The 27,838-nt window shown below is 44.9% G+C and overlaps 2 protein-coding genes and 1 long non-coding RNA gene across 3 annotated transcripts; all 3 read right to left on the reverse strand.

The window, feature by feature from the left end:
* Positions 1 to 374: 374 nt before the first annotated feature.
* Positions 375 to 1,965, reverse strand: LOC146755370 (uncharacterized). The gene is made up of 3 exons (XR_014938154.1): positions 1,666 to 1,965; positions 1,201 to 1,422; positions 375 to 451 (listed from the first exon to the last, which is right to left on the reverse strand). It is a non-coding gene; the product is annotated as an uncharacterized LOC146755370 (long non-coding RNA).
* Positions 1,966 to 14,568: 12,603 nt separating this feature from the next.
* LOC146755371 (rho GTPase-activating protein 32-like) lies at positions 14,569 to 16,326 on the reverse strand. The gene is made up of 3 exons (XM_085525710.1): positions 16,207 to 16,326; positions 15,864 to 16,009; positions 14,569 to 15,544 (listed from the first exon to the last, which is right to left on the reverse strand). The coding sequence occupies exons 1-3, from the start codon at positions 16,230 to 16,232 to the stop codon at positions 15,114 to 15,116; spliced, it is 603 nt and encodes a 200-aa protein (XP_085381836.1). The 5' UTR covers positions 16,233 to 16,326; the 3' UTR covers positions 14,569 to 15,113.
* Positions 16,327 to 25,720: 9,394 nt separating this feature from the next.
* On the reverse strand, positions 25,721 to 27,616 carry LOC146755372 (myosin-binding protein C, fast-type-like). Its single transcript, XM_085525648.1, has 3 exons — positions 27,321 to 27,616; positions 26,937 to 27,041; positions 25,721 to 26,042 (listed from the first exon to the last, which is right to left on the reverse strand). The coding sequence occupies exons 1-3, from the start codon at positions 27,436 to 27,438 to the stop codon at positions 25,894 to 25,896; spliced, it is 372 nt and encodes a 123-aa protein (XP_085381774.1). The 5' UTR covers positions 27,439 to 27,616; the 3' UTR covers positions 25,721 to 25,893.
* Between the last annotated feature and the right edge of the window lie 222 nt (positions 27,617 to 27,838).

Genomic DNA, 27,838 nt, shown 5'->3' on the forward strand with positions numbered 1-27,838 from the left:
AGTAATCTAGCTGTGCTCCCAGAAGGGGTGGACCTCGACTGCACCTCTTCTGAGACCTCACCTCATTTAAAGGCTGACCACCACTAAGGCAGAATCTCTTGGAGACTGCTCCCCAGTTGAGACTGCCTCAGCTTTCTGGTCAAGGCACCAACATTGGTGAGTTTTCCTTTGCTAATAATCTTTGACTATTTACCACCATCTTGGTTAACATCTTTTTACTAGCCACCCTTACAGAGACCATAAGGGCTTGGGCTTCCAAACTCTCAGCAAGCATTTGGATCAGACAGCTTCCTGCTGGGGAGATCCCCTGCATCACTGCTGCCTCCTTTCGTACTGGACCTGCAGATGCTTCAGAGCTCATTAGCATGGACTTCCTTCCTCCCCTCAGCAGCTGCTCCTGCACTCACCTTCATTCCTACTCAGATACCGGCCGCTTCCAGCACCAGCTGACCTGCAAGACACAGAAAGGAAAGGTGGGAATCATGCAAACGCAGAAGCCCAAGGCTGCGTCACCACCACGTATGGCAGCCTCGGGAAGTCAGCTGCAACTACATCCTTTGTCAGAATGGAAACAGGCACCGTCAATTAAGTGTGACCTCTGAACTCATTGCCACCATCAGAAATAGGCACTGAAATTGCTCACTTCACTGCAGCTGGTTACCTCCTGATTTTGGGTAAATGCGGTCACTGTCTTGAGGGCTACCAGAAAAACGACATCAACTTCATTGTAGGTGGTTAAGTTTGGAAGCTGGACTTGAGCAAGAAAAGTTTCTCAGCTCAGAATCACAGAATTATCAAGGTTGGAGAAGACCTACAAAATCATCTGGTCCAACCATTACCAATACTTCCCGGATAAATCATACCTCTCAACACAACATCCAAACGTTTCTTGAGCACTCCCATGGTCGGTGACTCCACCACCTCCCTGGGCAGTGCTATCCAATGCCTGAATACCCTTTAGGGGAAGTAATATTTCCTAATGTCCAGCCTGAATCTTTCCTGGCACAGCTTAAAACCATTCCCTCTAGATCTATAACTGATCACACGAGAGAAGAGGCCAAACCCCAGCTCACTACAACCTCCCTTCAGGACGTTATAGAGAGTTATAAGGTCTCCCCTGAGCCTGCTCTTTTCCAAGCTGAACAATCCTAGTTCCCTCAGCAGCTCCTCGTAAGGTTTGTGCTCCAGACCCCTCACTACCTTCGTAGCTGAAGACGTTCCAGAACCGCAAGGTTTTCTTGCAGGGAGGGGCCCAAAACTGAATAGGTCAAACATCCTTCTCTCCATCACTGCTGTCACGTGGAAGGCTGTCCTTGGAACTGCAGTGACTCATGCATCCTAACTGCACTCCATTGATGGAAGCACAACGTGCATCATTGCAACTTGCTGGTGGGTTCCTGTATTGGCAAGGGATCGATTCACCTGGAAAGAGTAGATACACAGCGTTTAGCGTCAAACTTTCACTGTCCAAGGAGGCAAAGGCTTGGTGCTGCCTGTCAAGCAGGTTTCAAGCAGCTTGTGAGACTCATCTGGGAAAGACAGGAGTCAACCAAAGATGTCAGGCACGGGCTTGAATGCCAGAAGGAGGTACAAGCCCACTGAAAGCATGAATTCTACCTGTGTTGCTGACAAGCAGTGTTTTGAAAGCTGGATTTGCACCCTTACCTGCCAGGACCACGACTTCTGCTTCAGAGGGCTCCCTGGCACTGCTCTGCAGTTGGTGTTTGGCCACAGGGGATGGTTTGCCCAGGCAGAAGCAGGAACGCCAACTGCCAGCTGGTGACTCTGCCCTCTTACTGGGAGAACTCAGTCTGGAGAGAAAACAGAGCATGCTGTCAGTCGTGGTGCAGGATGAGGGAAGAGCTGCACCGAGCCCTTGCCAATAGTTGCCTGTTCCCGCCACTGCCTGCTTTCTGCTGAAACACAGCCTAGAAACACCCTCTGTTTCAAACAGCAGAGGATGCTTCCATTCCTACAGCTCAGCCCTCAAGTCCTGCTGGCTACATTCCTCTCAATGATTTCAAGCAAGATTCGGAGCATGTGAGCAAAGGCTCCACAGCCGGACAGGAAACGAGCTGGCAGGCGTAACTGCTTTCTGAGGAACCGTACAGTTATAAGGGAAGTTCAAAAGCATCCCTGACTCTTACATTAACACCTCCTCGGCCTCAGCTCACTGCCACCTTTAATTTCTAGTGCCAGCAAGTCTGACCAACAGCTCTGCTTACAGGAGAAGCACAATTGGTTTCAGGCACATGGCCCTGAAATCTGGAAAACCCCAAGATTTCCATGTACAGCCAGCACAGAACAGGATAGACGCCAGCATGGCTTTCTGCATCTTGTGACTGCCTGCCCAACCAGGAAGGAAAGGCACCTTGTGTGGCTCCACTGAGGCCATAGGGCAACTGTGTGTTAGTTGAATCCTCAAAGATATAATGGACAAAAAATAAACCAATAAAAATCATCCGAACAATGATGGTAGGGGCTGGAAAGGGAATTCCTCTTTCTTTATCTTTCAGATGGAAAATCAATGATTGTGTTGAAGTTCCTCAGTACAGCTGCAGGCCCTTCCTCCACTTGTATCTTGCTGCTCCGTGTTGCAACAGGAGAGCTGCTCTGGCCTCTCCTCTCAGCCTGTGCCGCCTGCACGGTGAGCAGCTTTGTGGATGGAGAGACCCACACAGACTTGGGCCCAGGCAGAGAACTGTGCCCTGCAAGGGAAAACCACAGCTAAGACAGAAAAGGAAGCAGCAGCACAGCCATCCCCATTCTGCATATCTCTCAGAATTGCTCATCCGAGCCACTGGAAGAAGAGGAGCTCAAAATAACTGTGTGCTCAGAGGTATGCTCGTGGCAAAGGACACAGCCACAATTAAGAGCAGCTCACTGTATCTTAAGAGGCAAATAAAAAGCCTAGAAAAACTAGGGGCCAGAGATCTCAGAAAGCATCACTGCCACACTTCAATCAAGTTTCACCTGCTTGCAAAACATCTTAAGAGCAGTGATGGTTTTCTCCAAGTAAGGCTTGGACACTCTCAGGACCCATCAACAGGGCACCATATTCTAACCTAAGCCCAGAAGCCTGCTGTCTCCTCAACAGTAACAGAATTTTCAAAGGTCTTGGAGAAGCCCTGGATTGGATGAAGCTGTCAGATTTAGATCAAGCTAATGGAGGAAGATGCTCACCTACAGCCTCTCCCATGGCTGGTGTGGATTTGGAGCAGAAAAGGACGTCTGTGTAAATAGTACTGTTGAAATATCAACTGGTAGAGCAGTGTTGCACATTGTACAAATCACAGTTGGACATCCATGGACAGCTGATGATAAAAGTAATTGTAGGGGAAGAGCTGGATGAAATATTGTTAAAAACAAATAATCATTTTAGCTGCACGTTTGTAAGCATTTCTTTTCATCCTTCTCAAAACAGTTTCATGGCAGAATCAAGAGGACACGTTCACACAGACATTTCCACAGCCAGACTAGGGAATAATCAAAGAATATCAACCAAAACGTGTTTCCTACCAGTTACATGAATCTTGAAGGTGAGTTTCTAGCCAGCAGCCTCGCAGCTGTACTCCCCTTTGTTGCAGTAATTCATTCCTGGATGTAAATCACATGTAGAAAAGTGTTGCTATGATACTAGATGACCAAGAAAGTCCTATAGCCAAAATGTTTTGCACCAGAGAGGCTGTCAGTTGATCCTCCAAATGCAAGACACACAAAATGAAGCGTTCCTTTATCTCTGGGATTCCAAGCATTTTCTCACCTCTGACTTTCACTTGGAATGTTGCTTTGTCATCTTTTGTTTCACAGCTGTAGCTCCCTTGGTCTTTCAGGGTCACATTTTTGACCATGAGCTTGCGGTGCGTCCCCTTGGAGATGATGGTTGTCCTCTGGTCCTGCTTCACCTCTGTTTCATCTTTCTTCCATACGACAGCTCCGCTTGCAGCTGACACCTCACACACCAGCTCCAGGTCTTCAGAAGGACTGACTAATATTTCTGGAGTCGTTTTGGGCTTGTTGACAAAATCAATGGCTTCATCTGAAGAAAAAAAGAGAAAGTGGTTTACATCCTGACTCAGGCTTATTCAGTACAGCATTAAGATACAGTTAGAACTGATTGTAATGTCTCTGCTCATTAAATTTGGGTGATGGAGTTTCACCTCTGGAGGTACTCACATACAAACGTGTGCTTGATTCTCCTGTGTAAGGAAAGAGTAAGTTCTATGCAGACAGTTCTTATTTCTTTTAATCAATTCTGTATTCTGCACGTGTTCTTCTGTAGCTAAAATGAAGGCAGCTAAGTAACGTGTTTTCAATGCATGAACAAACCTATTCAACACTTTGTCTCTAAGCTAACAAGCAGCGTTTGAAGAGCACATCAGTATTTCATGCGCTTCATTCCATCCAGACAGAACCTGCCTGAGGAGCAAGCTGATGGCTGTCAGCTACAGGCAGACCTAGCTTAGCATTGCATTTCTTAGAGCAACAACTGTTGCTTTCAGTCACTGAATATACCAAGGCCAATTGCTATGCCAGGCACATTTATGGCATCAGTGAACAAATAATGAGTTAAAAATTGTAATAGACAGGAGTCATCTATTCTTGTAAAACTAGGTGACCAAAGAAGAACAGTCCCTCTAGAGTCAAGCTGTTTAGAACTAATAGCATCAATCAATGTCACGTAGATAGATTACTTCCCTGCCCTAAGACCATCTTGTGACCATTTGGTGCTCCTAATTAAGCCCTCTTGATGGCTTTTTTGTCTGAGCCATGTGACATTTTGTGATAGGAGTTACTGCTAGTGTTCCCTTCACCCTACACCAAAGTAGGAGGTATCCATTCTCAGGGAATCATGCAGGCTTCCTCTGGATTTGATGCTCAGAGACAGCCCCAGAACCTTTTAAATCTTAGCTTAGCTCTCATCCAATAATGTTCATCAAACAGTGCAACTTGTCCTTTGGGGATGCCTTTGTTCTGCATCAACCAGTTCCAACGGAGTCTTCTCGGCTTGTTTTAGATCAGTTTTTTAACAGATAAAGAAAGGGTCTTTGAATTACAAAGTGAAATTGCAGAATGCATGATTCTCAACCAAACAGAACGGGAGGTGGGATGCAGGGTGAATACCTGAGCCAACACCACCTGCAAGCAATCCTTCAATATCTTAGGAATCTCTAGCCATCCCAAATCCAGTGTTGGGCTTGATCTATCATCTCTGCTGAGTTTTTAGCTAGCTGATGGTGAGCATCTTGGTGGAGATGGGTGAGCAGTCGGACTAGAGGGTCTTAATCAACCTTAAGGATCCTGTGATCAGAGGAACTTGAATGTGTTGTTAAAAGTCACAAGAGCTGCACTGCAGCATGAGCATACACAGCGAAAGGTTTTCAGTAGAGCTTCGGTTCATAAATGAGGACTGGGTTATGGAAAATAGGCTCAAGAAATAAACCAGAAAACAGATCTTAACGCCAGGTTCTGTGAATGCAGCCAGCTGAATTTCACAGATATTGAATTTCAATGACAATTTCTTGTGTTATTTTACCCTCCAGCTCCACCCTGAACAGGAACATGTCAGTGACAAGCATTACTCCTCCAGGCTTGACCTGACAGTGCTTTACTTGTACTATGAGCTAATGCCAGGAAGAGCAGGAAAAGAGTTTCATCCACGTGCCTTCTCCTTCCTTAGTAAAACCAGTGTGAAACTGCAGCCACGTCAGGCTGAAGGAGACGTCTCAGATGTCCTGCCTGGATGCAGGAGCTCACATGTCAGAGGATGTCTGGCACGTCAAGTCTCATGGCAGTGCAGTGCATGACAAACTGCAACAACACTTTCCTGTGGGCTCCTTTGGGCACGAGGCCCAGCGGGTGACACACCTCTGGCTGCAGCTCTTCAGAGCCTCCCAGCAGCCACGTGATGCCCATGGGAGAGACACAGCTGACCCGCACAGCAGATGATTTACCAGCTCGCTCTGATTTACAGCAAGAGAAGATACAAGTGGTGATGCTGAATGGTGAAATACTGCGAGTGTGTGGCATAGGTATAAGATTTGTGAGCCTGAGGATGTTCAAAGTCAGGATGGACAGGGCTCAGAGCACCTGATGGAGCTGCGGTGCCCCTGTTCATTGCAAGGGAGTCCAACTAGCTGACCCTTAAGGGTCTCTTCCCTATCTATGAGATACACAAAAGCTGATTCTGCAGTAACCAAGCTACCAACAGCAGCTGTTTGTCTTACAGCTTGCCAACACAGATTTTAAAATAACAGCATTGATTGCTCATTTGATAGTCACATTACAGTGCAAAGCACATGGAAACGTCCATCAGCTAATTCATTTAATTCTTTGGGGAGACCTGCCAGTATGAAATATTATGCTAACATGACAGAGAGAAGAAAAGCAAAATTAAGACTAGCTGACAAGCCGTGGCAGGAAGTTCTGCTCTCCATCAATTTAGTCCCATTATTCAATTCTGTTTGGAGATGTCTCCATGACTCTCTGGAGTATGTTCTTTGAGAAGAAGCAATTAAGTAAGCTCTCCAATGCCAAAGTGCATACACTACTCTAGGCCTTTCTTGTTTCTCCATGGATCAACAAGGGTGACAAGACAGCAGAAGATGATGAAGAGTCTCATCATGCAAACTCATGCATTTTATCCCCCTCACAGATGCACTGACAACTTACAGCATCATCCATTGAGACGTTGTGAATTTTCAGGGTGTGTTTCTTCCCCACAATGTGCAGTTCATATTTTTCACTGGCCTTGAGCTCCTTCCCATCCTTCATCCACTCCACAGTAGCACCTGTGTCTGAAAGCTCAGCCTGCAGTTTGGCTTCGTCACACAGCCGAGCGGAGATCTTTTCTACATCTTTGCTCTTATTGGTAAATCTCACTGCAGCACCTGTCAGGAGCAAAGGCCTCGTTAGTTCAATTGATATCAGGCTAACGTGGTCAATGTTTGTTGCAACATCTCTGAAAAAGTATCACCTTCTGTTCCTGCACTCATCATTGTGTCACTGCTGAGCAATTCAAGATATTTCATTTGGTCTTCTTGCCGGATTTACTAAGTAAAAATCAACCAAACATCTCCTTCTACTGATTAAGAATGCTCTAAACATGCTTCTGCAGAGGTTTCCACCCAATGACAAACAGGTCCTCCCATCATGAATGTTTATTTGTTCTATTTTGTCATGCAAAGCTGATTGATACAGATATTATTGGAATGATTGCTCCCCTACTTCTAAATTATTCCAGTGCAATCAGAAAGGCTGTCTGAACCTGGAGCTGAAAGTACTGCTCTATGGTGATGCAGTGGTAAACCTGCTGACTGAATGCACTGGCCAAGAGCTGTGAACTGCAGACATTCATCAGCTGGCATGAAGCAATCTGGTTCAGATACCAAGCAGCTGGGTAGACTGGCTTACCCTACACTCAGTGCTATCATGTTTAGGTCATTACCAGGACTCACATCAGTCCATGGGATGCAATTTCAGGTATTTGGTACAGGCAGTGAATGCCTGCAGCCCCAGTTCTAATCATCAGATCACAGCAACTATGCCTTGACTGGAAGAGGAAAGGAGAAGGATCAAAGCAAATACCTCTCACTCTCATCTTGGTGCTGACATCAACATTTTCGGCAACAAATTTCACTTCTGCTCCACCATCATTCTTGGTGATGTTCTTTATGATTAGGCTGTGAGTAGTTTGGGTTCTCTTGATGATGCAGGTCTCGCTTTCCTGTAAGACTTTACCACTGAGGTACCAAGTGCTGCAACACATTGTTGTAAGATCAGTAGTAAACATGGCATCCCCTCCAGGTACAGCTTCACCAGCTGTTAGGGGGGATTTCACAGCCAGGACTGGTTCTGAGGAAGAACAACATGGATGTCTTAATGCTCTTTAGATGCAAGTCTGGTATCTCATTTAGAGATGGAAGATTAAATCATAGGTACATTTCTACTTCTCCCTTTGCATGAGTGCTGGAAGAAGCACTTCTATGCTTAAGATCTGTTACAGAAAGTTCTGCCTCTTGCACATGTGAGATATCAAAAGATAATAATATTCATGTCTCTCTCACAGAAACAGAACTTGTATCACTTTAGTGGTAGCTGGAGGTTGACAGGAGAACTAGTAATAAAGGAAAGCCTTTGGTGTGTTACTGCACTACTATCCTTAAAGTCAAATGAAACATCTTTAGGGAACCAACACAGCTGCTCAGCTCACACTGACCCATTTCCATTGGGGTTTTTGTGCTTACCAAGGTGCACGCTCCCTGGGAATTCCAGAGACGGGCTCTGTCCATGCGCATTGACTGCAGACACTCGGAACTGATCATCAGCCTCTTCAGACAGATTGCTCACCGTGAACTCTGGGACGGGGACATGAGACTCGTGGCACCTCACCCACGTGAAGCCAGTTAGTTTATTGCCTTCCACAATGTAGCCATCTATTGGAATGGGGCGCTGCATCTTCGGAGGGGACCATGCCAGCGTCACTGAGGTTTCTGTTTTATTTTTCACCACGGGGTCAGCGGGGGGCTGGGTGGGAGGTTTTCTGGGAGCTGAACAGAAAGAAATACAGAAATATTAGCATAAGGTCATGTAGGCTGGAAAAGACCTTCAAGATCAGCAGACTCAACTTTCAGCATGACCTACTGAGTCCCACCATTAACTACTGTACTACCTGAGGACATACATGACAAGCTTATTCCTGCAGGTATTTGCACAGTGAATATATTCACCCTCTGGTTGCTTTGGAACATTTTAGAGGTTAAAATCCCATCAGACTTTTTCACTGTGTGCAGCCACTGATACAGGCAGGAGGCTGGGAATTACCTGATGGGCTCTAGTTACAGACTACTGACACAGTAAAGGATTGATTTCATTTCATTTTGGCCATCAAAAAGTTTGGAGTCTGGTTTAAGTCATCCATCTAGACTCCAATTATAATCATATGGAGAACAGCGCATTTAGGAGAACTCATCTCATCTTAATAAACCTGAATGAAATCACAGAATCATAGGATCACGGGAGGGCTTGGGTTGGAAGAAACCTTCAAGATCATCCAGTTCTAAACACCCTGCCATGGGCTTGCTGCCCACTAACCAGCTCAGGCTGCCCATCACCCATCCAGCCTCGCCTTCAACACCAAGGACAGGCATCCACAGCTTCTCTGGGCAGCCTGAAATGGAAGCAATGAGCCACATGTTGAAGATACTCAAACATTCATGACTGTAGAGAGAGCCAAATACTCCATACATATTGCCTGCCTGGTCAATGGTATTAAAATGCCAACAACAGACTCATCCAGCTCATGGAAAATGGTGTGAACATGGCGTACAGGATTCTTCCAGCAGCGAGTTAGATCTGCAAAGTGTAAAAATAGGAAATCTCAATGCAATGCAATTTTCCCTCATAACATAAATAGACACATAACTGTTTTGGGGTGCACTGTTACCAGCCTGTCAGTTGCTGTTGGTCAGTGCTAGATGCCAAAGGTCCCACTAACATAGCATGAAGCTGAAAGCTAGACGCTGGAATCAGATCTCCTGACCTTACCATCAGAAATCGAGATGTCATATTTTGCTCAGAGGTGCCTGCTTGTAGGAGGGACAGCTTCCGAGCTTTTTCTGCTCCAGGAACCAGCTCCAGCTTCAGGATTTAAACAGCAGTCAGAAATTAAACTGAGCTTTGTCACCTCCATCAAACAGAAGGAGTGGTTGGGTGGTACAGCTTTCCAAATCACTTAGAAACTGGCACAACAATCAGATGCCTACCTTTTCTTTTTTAACTTGTTAATACATAGAGCTTAATAGCATCAGAATGCCCCAAGCACTTCAGATAACACGACAGCTGTAAACCCTTCTTTAAGGATTCCTTTGTTTAACCACTGAGTAACTGTAATTCAGTGGTGCTGGTGGGAGAAGGGAAGTCCTAATCTTCCCAGATGGTGAATAGAGTTGATGTTCACATGCAGACTGGTGCTGCAGCACAGCCAGAAACCACTCATTTGGGAAACACAGCACCAAGAAAATAATGGGAATAGCTTCATAAAATCAGGCAGCTTCACCCAAATTTCATGTCAGGTCCATTATTCTTCCTATTTTCAGGAAGAAACGTTTTCCCTTTTTCTTGTAGTTTTATTTTCTTTTCCTTTCATGCAAGCAGCTTTGTAGCTTAAAAAATTGTTTTCTAATCACCTCCTGGTGTGGACAAATCACACAGGTTTGACTCCATGTTTTACATAGTTAGCATTTTATATTTGTTCCAGTATGGAACTGTACAGCCATAGAATGGCCTGGGTTGAAAAGGATCTCAAAGATCATCCAGTTCCAACCCCCTGCTATGTGCAGGGTCGCCAACCACCAGACCAGGTTGCCCAGAGCCACAATCCAGCATTTCCTCATAGGAGAGCTGCTCCAACCCTCTGATCATCACAGTGGCCCCTCCTCTGGACCAACCCCAACAGCACCACAACCTTATTGTCCACAGAAAGCATATAACCCTCATTCAATTGCCCTTCCACTCAGCTTTGAGCACTACTAAAACCAGCATCTTCACCTTAGCTCATCACACTGCTGCAGTTCCTTTTACAAGGATTTCACTGGCAAAAATTAAATCAAAGCCATCACAAGGGATTTAGCACAGTTACGTGTTACTGGCTACGAGAGCTGTCAGCACAGTCACCTGTCAGGCTTTGCTGCTGTTCTCTTTATGTAGAGGCACAACAAGGTTCAGACACCTCACAGTGCAATTCTCACTTGGACTGTAAAGAAAAAGGAGGCTTGAAAAGCAGCGTGTGGAAAACAAAGAAACAAGAATTAGAACAACAGTGGGGCCATGGCACTTGTAGGAATTGTTCTGCCTTTAACAGCAGAGCTTTTCAAGAAGTATGAGGGCATTGCAAACCAGACCAGTTTGGACAGATTAACAACTGCAAGTAGTGGGTTCCAAAATTCCAGACATGAAATCAAAGATAGAAAAACTCTTCACATTTTCATCTCTCAATTTTTCGTACATTGTGCATTACAGTGCAAACAAGTCTTCACATACAACTTGGAAGCTAAAGACAAGTCTGACAAAACAGACTGCACAAAAATGATGGATAATTAACAGAGCAAATTGCTCTTTCAAAAACAGAGTTTATGTCTTCTGGTCATAACACTTCAGAAGCCTCAGAGGCTTCTTCTCCTTTGTATATTTTCATTAATCTTAGATTTTGTTTTCATTCAATGTGACCTCACTAAACAAATATTGTCTAAGACCATGAGTATCACATAAATGTGCAGATCTCAAGCTGCTCACTTATCTAGTACCCTTGGCATGATGCTTTATTTTCCTCAGCTGATCATCTAGATTGTGCCTGTTGATTGTGCAACAACAGCCTGTTGGTCTCGATTACCTGTGAGAGGCTCTAACTTTGGCCAGGAAAAATCATTTGAGGACAAGTAATTCTCTTGGAATCAGTAAGGCAGTCTTCCCATTCTTTCTTACCAGCACCCATCTTACATGTTAATAAAGGATTCTGGAAATCAGTTTGAAGATCAAGAAACAATTCAGTTCAAGCATATGCAATCACAGGATTTGTACGTCACCTGCAAAAGTCATTTTATTCTATCCACAATCTCATCCTACATGCAGTTCCTTAGAGGGTTCCTTAGGCACACCAACCCCATGCTCCTATTACAGACCCTTGCATAAGACAGGTGATATACCTACAAGATTATCTACAGCTTAGACTATGAAAACAGGGAGTCTAGCTAGAGAAAATTATCTACCTGTGCTTCTGAGCAATCTGTTAACCACTCTCATACAGTTCAGGCCAATCCAAACAAGATGCAATGACATGTCAGCCACAGAAACAGCTTGATTTTAAGGAGTTTGTTTGGACAAGCCCCTGTTGCATACGGTGGTCAAACATGCATTACTTGGGGGCACATTGTATTTGATTTAACACATCCTCTTACCTCTGGCTTTGCACAGAGTCCAAAGTCTATCAGCTTCAAATTGTCAATCAGCAGATTTTCCCGGTGGATGAGAAAGCAGTCAGGAATGATTTCCACCCAAATGCCCAAGGAAACATCTTTTCTCTTCTCTTCTTTCCTGCTGTGGACAGTGGTTCCCAGTCTACTCAAAGCTCGCTCGCTCTCGCTGTCTCAGAGATCTTCACTGACTGCTGGCAAGTTCCCATCTTCCAATATCCCAGGTGGGAAATACTAGCTTGTATCTGTTGGAAAGGACCTGGGGACTAGGAGGACAAGTGGTGAGAGACCACAGGCTGAATGCAAGCCAGCAGTGTGCTCTGACAGAAAAGAAGTACAACAAGATCATCAGCTGCATTAAAAAGCAGCACAACCAGACCAGGACAAGTCATTCCTGCTTCAACACTCATTGCACCACATCTACAATACTGTATCTGGTTTTTGGCCAGGAAGGATAACAACCTGAAACAAACTCTGAAGCAAGTTCTATGGATGATCTCCAGCCTGTGCAGGGGGCTGAAGCTCCCACTCAGTGAAGAGAAGCTGGGGAGAATGATCTTTGTGACAGAAAATCCATTGGATGGGGCCAGAGGAATGCATCTCACCCCATACCCTCTGTACAGCCACCATTTGTTTAAAGGATCACTCTTCCTTGAGGCACAAAACTAGAGCAGGTTACACAACAGACTGACACCACAAGGGCTTCTCTCTAGATACAAACTGCAGCAAAGAGCATCACAAAAATGTGAAACCAACACTCAGATCAGATCTGTGTCTCTGCTCCGCTCATTAGGAGCATCATGTTTTACTCCCCTTTCAGAGGAAGATACTTCTTCAAGGATAACAAAATCCAGCTCAGCTACAGAACACAGTACCACATAGCAATAAATATCTAACATTTCCTGTAGGGAAAGAATCCTAAGCACAAGTTATTGTCTGAGTTTCAGCTGGGACTGAATTATCTTCTTCAGTGTCTGATATAATACTACGTTTTCATTCTAGAGAAACAATGGAGATAGCGCAGTGATGCTTACAGTTGCTGCCAGGCAGCGTCGTACAGAGCCACAGTCAATCTCAGCTGAGAGCCCAAGGAAGTGAGAAGGAACAGAACTAGGACAGCTGACTTAAACTGGCCAAAGGATATTCCATACTATATGACATATTGTGGAAGGAGTTTTGAAGGGGGTAGAACTTCATGTCAATCTCTTCCACTACTAGGAGGCTAACTGGACACTGATTGGTAGGTGGTGAGCAATTGCTTTTGCATTCATCATAACTATTATCCTTTTCTCTATCTCAGTACATAATTCTATCTCAACCCATGAGTTCTACTTTGTGTTACTTCTCCCCCCTTCAGTTCTCTCCTGCAATTCACTGGAATGGAGTGGAGTACTGTAACTCTCTCTGCCAACAGAAAAATAAAAACACATTCATTTTTATTTATGGAAGACTGACTGCAGTTCAGGCTCACTGGTTTGAGGTCTCTGGGCATAACCCTGACTGTGAACAGAAGCAATTGCTGAAACAGTCTGTCAAAAAAAGACTGGAGCATCCTCTTCCAAAAGGCGGTCCTTAGAAACAATGCAATCAAACAGCTTCCCTGTAAGATAAGGTTATCTGAAAATGCATTTAGAGAGTATCAGAGAAAGATAAGTAAGAAAGACAGCACAGAAAGCAGAAACTATTTCGTACCTCTATGACTATAAATATTTCTTTGATGTCTCTCTTACGTGATCCAATGGGCAAACATGTTGATGACTTCAGTTCTTCATGGCATCAATTTCTGTTTTAGCATGAGGCAAGTCATCCTTAAGAGACCATAAAAGCAAGCGATGAAATCGCTAACTACTGTGACATACCAGGTACCACATCTGACTGCTGTGGAACAGAACAAGCACATACGGGACAGTACACAATTCAACATCAACTCAGCAATGACTGACATCACTCCCATAGAAATTCTGAAACAGAGCTGTGAAAAATGAAAAGTAAAACATTCAGCATTTTCATTGGCATTTTGGTAAAGTTGCTGTAATAATGTAACAATAATGTAATGTAATGTAATGATGTAATAACTTCCTCCATTTTAAAGCCAGAGAATACTGCCCTCTGAAGAACCAGCAACAAGATTTGTGGTGCTCTGTTAAACTTTTTCCAGCTCTACAGCATCTTTCAAAAGGCAATGGGACCAGTAGGCTGCATTCGTATGTACCATCCCACCTACCCCCGTGTTCTTGAGAACTCCACAACTCCAACAGAAGATATTATCATATTTAAATGCCTTTTGGCTTACCCCTACAGTAACTTTCTCCATGATTTTTAGTGCAACTTTTTCACCAGTAAGAAGATGCCGCCCGAGTTTTACCTTGGCAAAACCACCTACAAATCAAAACACAGATGCTTAAAGTTGAGTGTGAATTCTTCTCTAATATAATATTACAATTTCCAACTGGTTTAAAAAACGAATTCCAAATTTATACAAATGAAACCTGACTTAGAGAACTGACAAGAGCTGTTAATCTATTCTCACATTAATTCTAGAGTGGTGAGACAGACTGTTAGGCGTGCTGTTTCTGTACAAAGATGACACTTACCCGTTCCAACTGTTTCATGGAATTCCTAGTACTTGAGAATTTCCTCGTAGTCACTGACAGACATCCTGAATGTGCAAGAACTGAAGATCCTCCAAGCCCGTGCAATGAGGAAGTGCCAGCAGTGTTCACATCCTACTTAGGACATATTCTTAGAGGCAGAAGGGACACTCGTGGCAGATCCAGCAATGCTCATCTTCTCACCAACGTGCATCCCCCTCTCACCCAGCAACAACAAAACACAGTGCATGAAGCTGGCTTCACTTAGGTTAACAATATGGAACATCCCTCAGGGCTTTGTGCCACAGAGCAGTAGCAGGGCTGGACTACAGCTTGAGGAAGCAGTGGAAGCCTTTCCCTGTATGGTTACAGTGTCCCTGCACGCACCCCACAGCCAGAGCGTTGCAAGCTGAGCTGTCTTGCTGTTTCTTGTACTCATCCCAGTCTCTGCGAATGAAAACTCAGAATTCAGTCAAGGCGTTGATTGAGCACGAGCGTGCCTTTATTCAATAGGAAAAAGGAGGGGGTGTGAGGTCTGGAGGAAAGATGGGACTCATTCTCTGTTGTCTGACGAGAGTGTCTCAGAAGTCGTGCTGTTGCCCGGAGCCTTGGACTCTTGGCCTGATTCTACCTCCCCCTCCAAGATGTTTGGCTTCTCCTCTGTAATGCTGACCTGAGCCTGCATGGTTGTGCTGCTGTCGGGGCACTCGTGCTGTGCTTGGGCTGGGCTGTCCTCGAAAGGCACTCGGTTCAGGCTGGTGCCTGAGGAGTCTGGCAGGCTCAGGTCAGCAGCTTCAACAGGTATGGGATGAACGAGAGCTTCAACGATGATGGCATTCTTCTCTTTATAACTGATGTTATACGGAAGGCTTTCATCTGAACTGCAGCATCCTGTGCTTAGTAACAGTTCTTCATTGATGGAATCACAGGATGCTGCATCGTAACATGCCTGGCGTCTTGGAGATATACAAGGGCTCGGGTCACCTAGGAAGGAGTAGACGCACAGCAGTTAGTGTCAAAGTTTCACAAGATGAATCATGAAACAGGTTCTTGACATTTGGCTATGCAGTGATGGTGGGCAGAAGCAAATAGGCTTCTAGCAACAGTGTCACTGTCTTGAAAGTGATCCTCGTGCAGGTCCAGCTCTTGTGTTGACAAGAGACTCATTTGGGAAAGACAGGGGTCAACTGAAGATGTCAGGCACAGGCTTGAATGCCAGAAGGATGTACAAGCCCACTGAAAGCATGAATTCTACCTGTGTTGCTGACAAGCAGTGTTTTGAAAGCTGGATTTGCATGCTTACCTGCCAGGACCAAGACTTCAGCTTCAGAGGGCTCCCTGGCACTGCTCTGCAGTTGGCGTTTGGCCACAGGGGATGGTTTGCCCAGGCAGAAGCAGGAACGCCAACTGCAAGCTGCTGACTCTGCCCTCTTACTGGGAGAACTCATTCTGCAGAGAAAACAGAGCATGCTGTCAGTCGTGGTGCAGGGTGAGGGAAGAGCTGCACCGAACCCTTGCCAATAGTTGCCTGTTCCTGGCAATGCCTGGTTTCTGCTGAAACACAGCTTAGAAAAGCCCTCTGTTTCAAACAGCAGAGGATGCTTCCATTCCTACAGCTCAGCCCTCAAGTCCTGTTGGCTAAATACCTCTCAACGATGTCAAGCAGGGTCATGGATCCCGAGAATGTTGGAGGCTCAGGCTGCTTCGCTCTCCTGGGGCAGGCCTTCAACAGGGAACGAAGGCAGGAGATGAACTTGCCCCGTTTCTTTGGCTCTGCGCAACAAAACAAAAAAACAAGTTCATTTCAGCCCTGGCTCGGTTGGACGAGGCCGAGTGCAACACATTCAACAGAACACGTAACAACAGAAAGCATGTTCCCAACAAAGACACACAAGAACGGATTTTCCCCATCCCTGGAGGTGCCCAAGGAGCTTAATGCAGTTCTCTTTCTAAGCTTGCTCAACTCGGGCATTAATGAACCCCCTGAAAGCCACGTTCAGACCCCATTTTACTAACCCGCATTGTCAAATGTAAAATACGCACCTGGCTTTGGCAATGAATGTAGGATGGACTCGGGCAGTTTTCCCCTGATGAGTTCCACGCACTCACCAGGGAAAAAACCAACCTGTAATAAGAACAAAAAGACAGGTGGGCATTAGCCCAAGCCCAGAGCCAAAGGAAAGGTCCTCTGACACCGACACAGGGCAACTGTTTGCATCCAGAAGCCATCCTGTGCAGGCAGAGCAGCTCCAACCGGAGATTCTAGACACTACTGAAGCTGTGCTCTCTAGTCAAAAATGTGTGCCTACCTCAAAGCCACGCTTGCCTCTCCACCAGGGCCTCATCTCCTTTGGTGGCATATCAACAATGCACACGGTGTCTCCAACCTGCAAAAGATTGAAACATCAATCCCAGCTTCAGCACAGCTAAAACAAAAGCCTTCTTCTACGACACAAAATATGAGAGTATTCCCAAGGCGTTCACACTCTATACTAATTCTGTGCACAACAACAAGGAACGCCTGGAACTGCTTACCTCCAGAGAGAGCTCATCCGGCCCCTGGGCGACGTGGCTCCTAATAACATGGGCTGCCGCAATTGCTGGTACGTTTAAAGATGACATAGCACGCACCAGCTGCGGCTCCCGCATGTTATCAGCCTGCAAAACAGAGCACAGGCCGTGGTCAGGAGATGAGGACAAACCAGGAGGATTTCAAGGTGAGGAGCACATCTGCAAAGAAAGCTGCAGCAAATGCGCTCCGTCCTTATCAGGAGCACTTCAGAAGGAGCTGCACGTCTCATCACAGTTATTTCCCTTTCTGGCGTGCATTGCCAGGCCATGCAAAGATGCATCTCTCTCTACCCAGACTAATCAGCAATGGCACTGGCACAGACAGGTGGCCAGGCCCTTTTTGGCCCATTCTTTCCTGCAGGAGAGTACACCTGCAGCTCCTTCTAATGGCTCAACACAGGGAAAAAAGACCGGCCAGAGCATCATACTGTACCTCCGTCGCCGCCAACTCAGGCTCACGGCTGATCCCACTGCACGCAGCACCCATCACAGCAAGTGTGAACAGCTGGAACAGAGCAGAAACACACTTCTGTTTTCTCTATTCACACAGCACAGTATGGACAGACTTCTTCAGAGCTACCCGCGCATACCCTGCGGCAAAACCATGCGGGGGGACAAAACATGGCACGTACCTGGCAGTGAGATCACCTCAAGCTATCTGCAGCAGTTCCTTGTCGCTTTGCTCGGATGAAATGAGAGCAAAAGCTGCACCGAGGCAGTGGGCGGAGGGTGAGGAGAGGAGAGAGAAAGAGCAGGTCAGTGAGCAGGGCTAAGACAGTCATGGAATAACACACACAGCACAACTGTCCCACCCACTTGCTGCAAGACATGCTGAGTCTCAGGCTACGTGATGCCTGTCCGCCCAGCAACTTTACAATGCTTCCACTACTGAGCAAAGACAATGGAAGAAGCACGGGACAGATGCCAACTTTACTGATACCCCCTTTGGAACGTGTGTACCGGGGAAAATTACGTCTGATGGTCAAGAGTAAGCAATACGGTGCTGTGAGCTCAAACAGCCAGCAGTTCTCAACACCTCACTGCCCACCCATCCATCCCACGTCAGCTCAGCTTACCTACAAGCTGCTGCACACGACGGTGAGAAGAAAAAGCACTAAAGATACTAACTAAAGCCACTAACTAAAGGCACTAACTAACTAACGGCACTAACTAACTAAAGGCACTAACTAACTAACGGAACTAACTAACTAACGGCACTAACTAACAACAGTAACTAACAAACAACGCTAACTAACAACACTAACTAACTAACAAAACTAACTAACTAACAAAACTAACTAACTAACGGCACAAAAGGCACAAGAACAACAAGACAACCAACCACTCCGACCACTAGCTCACCCACAAAGGAACACAGAACGCACCGCTCCTCCCCTCATTCCAGCCGCTTATGACATCACCAACGGCCAACAGCCTGGTCCACCATGACCCCCCACAAGGCGGGGAGCCAAGACCACGTGGTCACATCTGATTCCAACACGGCACCACAACATTCCAGGACTCAGTGTGGGCTTGGAATTCTATCCTGGTGTGGCAGCGCAATGGGAGGTGTTAGGGCACAGCTGAAGAGCTGACAGACAACGGACGTTTCCAAAGGAGGGTGCCAGATTAACTCTCAGCATTCTCTTGCGGGGCTCTTAGGAATGCTTCAAACCCATTTTCACTGCCTAGCTCATTTCTAGAAAGTCCAGTTGAGAAATGCTCACTTTGTCTGGGGAACGCCTCTATGCATCATGAATGAAAAATAAAATAAAATGGGCACGCGACCCTATGAAACTTACCTCTCTGCTCTTGTTGTCAGTCAGACACCTCAGATGAGCATGACGTGTCCCTGCTCCTGAATGAAGATTCACCCAAGTCTGTGTTCCTCTCTGCTCCATCTCTGGCTCTAAAAGAAACACAGACAGAGATGATTACAAGATCCTTTGTGCAGACGAAAGACAAGGGTGCACACGAATTCTGTTTAGCAAGAAATACTACATTCCCAATGGTAGTACTTGAATCCTCCTTTGGGGCTGGAGCTCAACAGGTCAACACATCAGAAATAACACAAAGTGCATCTGGAAGACGTGTCTCAAAGCCCAGAAAATCCAACACGGGAGGGGGCTGGACAGTGGACTACAAGTGTCCATTTCCATTGCAGCTCCCTGTAGAGAACAGCACCAATCAGCAGGCGTGAATCAATTCATTCACAAGCTGCACAATGACTCTGTTCTTTACATGATAAAGAAACACACAGAGATTCCTGACCAAAAAGTTGGGAGTTAATAACGACCAAAGAGGTTCCTGTTCCTACACCTCATCCTCTCACCCCAACTCCAGGGTGATGCCCACAGGCTTCAAGTCAGCTCTCAAATCCATTGAACTCCAGTCACAGAACTCCATCAAAAAGGATGTCACACATGTGACACTTACATACATTTTGCATCAGAAACAGTGACGCCAGCAGGAGCAGAGAGGTGACTGTCCCCCTGTACTCAGCACTGGTGAGGCCACAACTCGAATTCTGTGTCCAGTTTTTGGCCCCTCACTGCAAAAAAGACACTGAGGCATTGGAACGTGTTCAAAGAAGGGCAACAAAGCTGGTGAGGGGTCTGGAGCACAATGGGGCCATATGAGGAGAGGCTGCAGGAGATGGGAATGTCCAGCCTGGAGAAGAGGTGGCTCAGGGGAAACCTCATTGCTCTCTATAACTTCCTGAAGGGAGGTTGCAGTGAGCTGGGGGTCGGCCTCTTCTCTCGTGTCATTACTGATAGAACTAGAGGGAATGTTTTCAAGCTGCGGCAGGAGAGGTTCAGGCTGGACATTAGGAAATATTACTTCTCAGAAAGGGTGGCCAGGCACTGGAATGGACTGCCCAGGGAGGTGGTGGAGTCACCCACCCTGGGGGTGTTCAAGGAACGTCTGCAGAAATCCCTGCTGAAATCCTGACCTCTGCCACAGGTGGCTGAGTGACACAAAAGCTGTGTCCTTGGTTCCCGGCCTTACCTTCACATGCTGTTCATCTTGCTCTGCAGCTCCTGTTCTGAATAGTCTTATATTCCCATGTGATGTACCCTGAAATACATCATTTAGTGAGTCTGAACAAAACATAAGACATTAATTGGAACTGTGAAGAAATGTTTTTTGCACTTTACTTGGAGGATGTTACATGCTATACCTTCTTTTCTCAATTGTAACACACGATTTTTTATAAAAAGAAACATAGCAAGTCAGCTCTTCAGTGTGCATATTGATGAAACTTGGTGAAATACAACTTTAGAAAAAGGTAATTTGAAAATTTAAATATTCTTATCAGAATCTCTGCTATTAGTTACGTTCCAATGTTCTGATTTGATGATGATTCTCTCAGAGCTGTTTTGTCACTCGCCACCTCAAATGCACTTCAAGTGCTTTAGGAGCATCACTGGAATTTTGAATAAACTCGATATATTTTAGGAAAGCTGCTACAGATGCACGACTGCAGTACTTTGGAAAAATATAATCTTGATTGAACGCTGAACAGTGTTATTTAATTATAATCCAGGTAATTAAATTAATTAAACCAAGGGAATCACCTCCCAGTCAGTCAGCTCCCACCAGGGAAATCGCTTCCCTGCCAAGCAGATGTAACCAACACAAGCTGCTACATCACTCTAGGGCCCCACTGAGTCTTCCCAAGGGGTCTCCAAAGGCTTCCCTGTTGACTTCTGGGAACCTGGAAACACTCACATGGAAACCAGTGCCCCTAATGTGCCCCAGAGGTTTCTCAGGGCCCTGCAATTAGCTCTATAGACATCCAGACATGCCCCAGAGCAAGTATGTGTGCTGTAGGGAGCCCAAGAGACATTCCAGAGTATGTTAGTACTCCTCAGTGCGCTCAAGGGTTCTTCACCTGTCTCTAAATATGCCATACTTGACTTTGTTTTCTCTTCTGGAGCTTAGTTCTCAGCTTTGCTTTCTCATGCCATTTATCATTCAGTTTAGAGATTATTTTAACTAAAATATTTTAATCCACCATATTTTCTGAAAACTAAGAATTGATCCCGCTCAAGGAAACAGAAGAGAAAAACATTACCCACAGGCTGCAGATATTTACCTCGACTTCTCTACATGCCATCCCCAGTGTGCTTTTCAACTCACCTTGCACAGTGACCCTGGCTTTTGTTTCAGAGTCCTCTGTCTCACAGGTGTACTCCCCGCTGTCCTTGGCGGTAGAGTCATGGATGATCAGAATGGCCCCAGTTCCCTCCTGCTGCAAGTCGTACTTCTGGCTTTTTCTGATTGCTTTGCCATCCTTGTACCACCTGATGTTCACATCTGGTTTCGACAGCTCACGGCTCAGGCTGATGTCCTGCCCTGCTGCTGCTGTCTTATCCTCCAGCTGTTTTGTTACCTCAGTAGGTTTTTCTGAAAGAAAACATGCTTTTGAGTAACATACACTTAGGGTAGGATGCCTCTCTCAAAATACACGCATCTACATGCTGGAGATAAGTTAGAGAGGCACTTGCAACAGAGGCCATCCTACAGCCAGCAGTAATCTGTAAAGTAAAGACAATAGAATTCCAGGCACCATTAATTCTCTCTTAAATCTACCCCATTGAGGATGATGAACCATGTCTGAAAACTGCCTCTTCCTTCTCTCCACTGATCACACTGGGAGCCTCAGATGATGCTCTCAGATGCACATGTTCTAGATAGGAATTTGTTGTACAGCTAGATGATGTGAAGGCCATCCCTTCAGCTTATACTTAGAGAATATTGCTCCCACAGTTCCCTCAACAGATCATTCCTGATTTACTGTTAATGGAACAAGCTGTAGTGAGATGCCCATTTCCAACACTACCCCAGCGCTTTGGGTAGTTCTCACATTTGTGTAAAATGGTTCCTCCTTTTACTTATTTTTAAGAGAAATTCTCAGTGCTTCAAGGTTCAAGTAGAAGGTTGCTATTCACTTTAACCATATTATGAGTTAGCTCTCATGACAATCTTATCAGAAGACAGTTGAAGGAATCAGACCCCAGAATCTCTCCCATCTCATTACCTTTCACAGACAGAGAGGCTTTGGAGGTTAGACCACGGGCAATAAAAACGACTTCCCCAGAGTCAGTAGGAGTCACACTTTTGAAAAGGAGAGTCTCTTACCAACCCACGTTAGAAGCTTTAAATCGCCCACCACTTTCCACTCTGCTTCCATTCAGTGTCCACTTGAACTCATCAATGCTTTCATGGGACAGAATGCATTCAAAAGTGCCATCTTCTACCTCCTGGATTTCATTGTTTTTCAGACGTTTGGTAATGCCACTATTCAGCTCTTGAAGATAAGAGATAGGTTAGTATGAGGTTTAGATGGAGAAAAGGCATTCGTGACCAATGTGAGTAGCAGTACTGGTGTTTGAACTCAGGATTTGCAGATCATGGCTGCGTTCCTCACTGATGTATTCTCTAAGACATTCTCCTCTCAGAATTACCAGAAAGCTATAAAAAAAAAAGAGACGTGAATCTCTTGGCTTTGCTCTGGAAGAACTACAAGGAGAGCAGCTCAGTCCATGGAGCACAATGAAGATTCAATGAGCTACAGAGGGAAAAACCTAACAGAGAGGACAACTCTAGGATGCTGCGTGAGAAAAAGGGTTTTGCCTACGACAAGACATTAAATGTTTCTATTAGCTAATTTGTTACCATCCTACCCCTACTGGTGTTCAAACCATTTCTCCATTTTAGGGATGTTTAGAAAGGAAACATTTCCAGGACATTCTTGACGTGTTTTGTGATTTTCATGGCAAAAGGAGATACATTTACATCAAAAGCAATGGGAATTTTCCAGACATCACTGCGCTAAATTGCAGAAATACAGTTCTATTGTAGAAACTATTAAGGCTCGTGGGGGAATAGGTGTAAGACATAGTGACCACACTGAATGTGCTTTTAGCACTCCTTCACTTTCCACAGTACTTACCCTGAACGACGACATTTGACTTGGCAACATCAGTGCCAATATCACAGGTATATAAACCTGCATCTGGCTTCTCGAGGTCATGGAGAAGGAGACATAGGGTCTTCCCAGACTGTAGCAGCTCAAACTTGTTGCCAGAAGTGAGCACATCACCGTCCTTTTTCCACACTGGTTTGACCTTCTCTTTAGAGACTTCGCATTCCAATTTAATCACACCCCACTCCTCAACAAAAGCATCATTCAAACACTTCATGAAGACAGCAGGCTTCTCTGCAATTAAACAGGCAAAACAGAACAACGTGATACAGAAGTTGAGACATTTCCAGTTGTGTTCAGATTTTTAAAGAGGTATCAATAAATCTTTACCATTACTGACGACACCAATATAGAACCTAAAGTGGTTTCATGTCTGTTGACTGAATACACTTTAAGGAATTCTGAACTAATCAGTAGGAGAATACAGGGAACAGGAGGGACAGCCTGCATTGCTGTGGGTGGGACTGATATCATATGAAAAAATTGGGATGTAGCTCTTCTAAAGCTGGAGAGCTGGCATTGCCCTCACGTGGAGCAGAGCTCATACAGCAGGCCACAGTATTAAGAGGATAAGCTGCTGAACACTTTTGATTTTCCTCTTTATTGACTCCTTTTATCTATCTTCTATTTCACACATCAGAGGTTTACACTGGGGAAAAAAGATCCACCAAATGCAAAAGAAAGGAGAAAGAGGAAATCCTTCAAACACTGAGCGCGTAGAGTAAAAGAGCTTAATTACTGGGGAGAGCAGATTAGAATCACAGTATCCTTAGAATTGGAAGAGACCCTTAAAGGCCATCTAGCCCAGCTCCCCTGCAATAAACAGGGACATTCACAGCTAGATCGGGTTGCTCACAGCCTGGTCATTAGTCATTCCAGAGGCAAAACACACACTGAATGATCTCTCCTGCAGTCATAAATCCTTGGGACAACAGCATTGACACTGCATGGCACTGAAGCAGTAAAAAAATTTGCTCCTGTAACTCTCCTTGTGTTAAGTAAAATGATGATAAAAAGCAATGGAATGCTTTGGCAGGACACCAAAACCATCCTCTTTCGTTGATATCTGCTGCAATGGAACCTTCCACTGGAAGAAAGCCCCTGATGACTTGTCACCCAGAGAGGTGAGTTTTAGAAGCAGGATTGCTGCACAATAGAATGAACTGGAGCTCCTTAGCATCTCTTACATCCAGGAGGGCTGTGATCAGACCCACCTCTCACCTTCAGGCGCGCGCTTTCTGACACCTTGTCTGACTTCACTGTCACTGGGCCAGCATCCTCAGGCTTAACCTGCTTCACTGTCAGTGTGCAGCAGTTGCCAACGTTCTTGATGTCATTGTAATTGTTGGTGTAAAGGAGGTTGCCATTCAGAAACCATTCCACATCCTCATCATCATGGGACAGCTCGCAGGAGAAGACAGCAGAGCTCTCTTCTTCAATTTCCACATCCTGCAGGTGCTTCGTCACTTCTACATCGTGGGCTGTAGGGAAACAAGGTGAACTGTTACCACTGTTACTATAAAGCATACTGGGATGTGGTAGAATGGCTGGACTAGATAATCTTTGTGTAATCTTCTCAGTGAAGTTTATACATTTGCAAAGTTAGCAGGAGAGAACGGCAGAAATCAACCTCAAGAAGAGAAATCTGAGGTGAAATAGGACATGGAAGAGGCCACCCTCCCTGCTCATACCTTCAGCTGTCAGCGTGGCCTCAGTCTCTGCAATTCCCGCCTTGCACTTGTACACACCAGTATCATTGGGCTTCAGCTTCAGAATCTGGAGCTCTGCTGAATGCTTATCCCTCTTGATCTTGTACTTCTCGGAGGGCTCGATGGGTGTGTGGCCCTTGAACCATTTCACAACCTTTGGAGAAGGCCTGAAGTCACAGGACAGGATGACAGAATGATGTTCCAAAGCTGTCTTGTCCTCCAACTTCCTGGTGATTTGTATATGGTAATCTGAAAAGCAGGGGTGGAAGAGAAGAAAGGATGAGGACAATTGGAAGAAGAGGAAAGTCTCTTGCAACTATTCCATTCCAATTAATTTCATGTTCACAATGGTTCTTTGAACAACTCTAAAGATAAAACAAATGATTGTCTATAGGGAAGGCCATTGATTATATTTTTATAAAGTAATACTGTATAGTATCTACCAAATGCAAGCTCCAGCTCTTGCTCTGTGCTTATTAAATTGCTCCCAGTTGAGGCTTTTATTCAAATAAGAGTGAGTTGAAAATATAATAATTACTTTAGGATGTGAATGGAGACTCTTACGCTGGGGACAACAGGAGATAAAAAGCCTCCAAATTTCTTTCAGATAAAATCAATGACAAACTGCATCAAATTTAGGTGCTACCAAACTTAAACTTGTCTACTTCAGAAATACAATTAATTTCACCTGATTTGACTTCTTTGGTATAGCCAAGGACAAAACCTCAGCTCTGTAGATCTGAATAGTAAGCACATCACAACTATTCATACAGATCTTTTACTAAGACGCAGCGGTCTCATTTAGTGTCCAATGACTTTGAACTGGAAATGGAGTAGAACCTCCAGACACACACACAATATTTCAAAGACCCCAGTGAAGGAAGACTGGACATTAATTAATTCTTCATCTTCATGATGTAAACCAAGCCAGGATATGTTACCTCTAACAAGCAGATTGGCTGTGGATTTGGATCTGCCAATTGAGAACTGAATGGTGCCTGTCATATCAGTGGTGGTTTTCAGTATGGTCAGCCGGTGGATGGTGCCTTCTTGCTGCATAATCAAGTTTCCGCCAGCCTGTAAGACTTCCCACTTAGATACCACCTGCGAGGTTTCACAGAAGGAATGGATACCTCGCATTCAAATTTGGCTTCTTCAGGCTCAGTCACATCCTCATCACACAGCTCCTTTACTAGATTAATGGATTGCTCTTTAAGAAAGATGGAATAAGAGAAAGCAGAGATTTAGAAGGAATGTAAAAAACCCTTACATTATCACCCTACTTACTCATGTCAGCATTACTGCACATGAACACTACACCTATCAGCTCAAAATGCCTTAAAACATCATTAAAAAATAATAGAAAGAAAGGAATGTTGTTAAGAAGTCAGACAATAAGACTGACAACCTGAAGAGAGCTCAGATCTTTTGATTCTTACTCCAACATCCAAATCAAACTATGACCTTCCCATCCCGATATCAAACTCCTCGCATTACAAAATGGAAAAGAGGTTCAATGAAACACGGACATTGATAATTACTTTGGTTAAATACAGCAACTTAGCTCTGAACAACAAGTTTTCTCCTAGTAAAGGTCTCTGTAGCTCAAACGTAATGACTCTACTTAAGAGAAATTCATTTTCCAGAATGTTTTTGCCCTTATAATTGTAACAGTGGCAAAGCTGGGGACTGAACTCTTGAGTAGTGTGCTAACTCAAATGTCTCCCTTTTCTTTATCGCACTTAACATCATATATATATCCTAACATTGTATATATTAAAAAAAGAACCCTGTGCTCTTTTCAAACAGACAGAAAAAATGAAGAAAAAGTCAAGCTATGTTTTTATCCCTCAACGTTCAAACACATATCTGAAGTCTAAAGGTAGAAAATCAACTTCCTAAGAAAATCGCCTGTTTTACTTAGCAAAGTAAATCCCAAAAGACAAGCTGGATATTTTGTGGGCAGAAAGGCAGGTAGGTTGGAGCTTTTATTTCTGTGAAAGGTCATGGTGGTGTTTAACTTCCTTGACATTAAAGCAAAGGATGTTAGCTGGTTTATAACATAAGATAATTTAAGCAAAATCGTCATCAGAAGCATAATTACCTTTAACTGTAAGATGGGCACGAGATTCTGCCTTTTCTGATACAGATTTGATTTCTGCTGCATCCTTGACTTGGACACGTGTGTAAGTCAGAGAGCAGGTCTTTCCTGAAGCAGAGAACCACAGAGTCACTAAGGCTGGAAAAGACCACTAAGGTCATCTAGTCCAACCGCCAACTCATCCCTACCAAACTGTGCTCTTGAGAGCAACCCCACAACTACACTTGGCTTCCTTGAGCAAAGAGCTCTGAGGCACATGGCCAGGCTGAGCATCATCCATCTGGTTTCACAGCATCACTGCCTCTTCTCTCATGTCAATGAAACCACCCATTCCACCCCAACCACATCCCACCAAAGCTGCTTAGTGCTCCCAAAGCGAATGCTCACCAGTTGATTCCAACTTGAAGGTCATCTTCTGGCCAGCAGCCTCGCAGATGTATTCTCCAGCATCTTTCTTCTCCAGCTGCTCCACAACCAGATGCCGTGTTTTGCCCACAGATTCCATTCTGAACTTTCTGGAGGAGGCAAGCAGTCTTCCATCCTTGTACCATTTTACTTCGCTTGGATCCTGTGCTACTTCACAGCAGCACTTGCTGCCAGGGCAGCACTCACGTCTTTCTGCACCTTCTCCTGGTTTATAAACACAGGTTTTGGCTCTGAGGGAAGAAAAGAAAAAGTATTGACTGAGGGACTGAAATGAGACCATCTTGCAGGTTTGTATGTACAGGTTGGAACAGGTTTAGGTTACCACTTGTGCCCAAACTAATAGCCTTCACTAGAGAATATCAGCTCTTCTGTTGAAACTAAGTGTCAAATCTAGGCAAGAAAGAACCCAGGAACTGAAGGAACCAAGAGGGTCCTTGAACACCAGTCCCATGGTTGCAAGTCACTATGCAAACATATTG

The sequence above is a fragment of the Coturnix japonica genome, chromosome 33, assembly GCF_054131305.1.
Source record: "Coturnix japonica strain WE chromosome 33, WE-NBRP24, whole genome shotgun sequence".
NCBI lineage: Eukaryota > Metazoa > Chordata > Aves > Galliformes > Phasianidae > Coturnix > Coturnix japonica.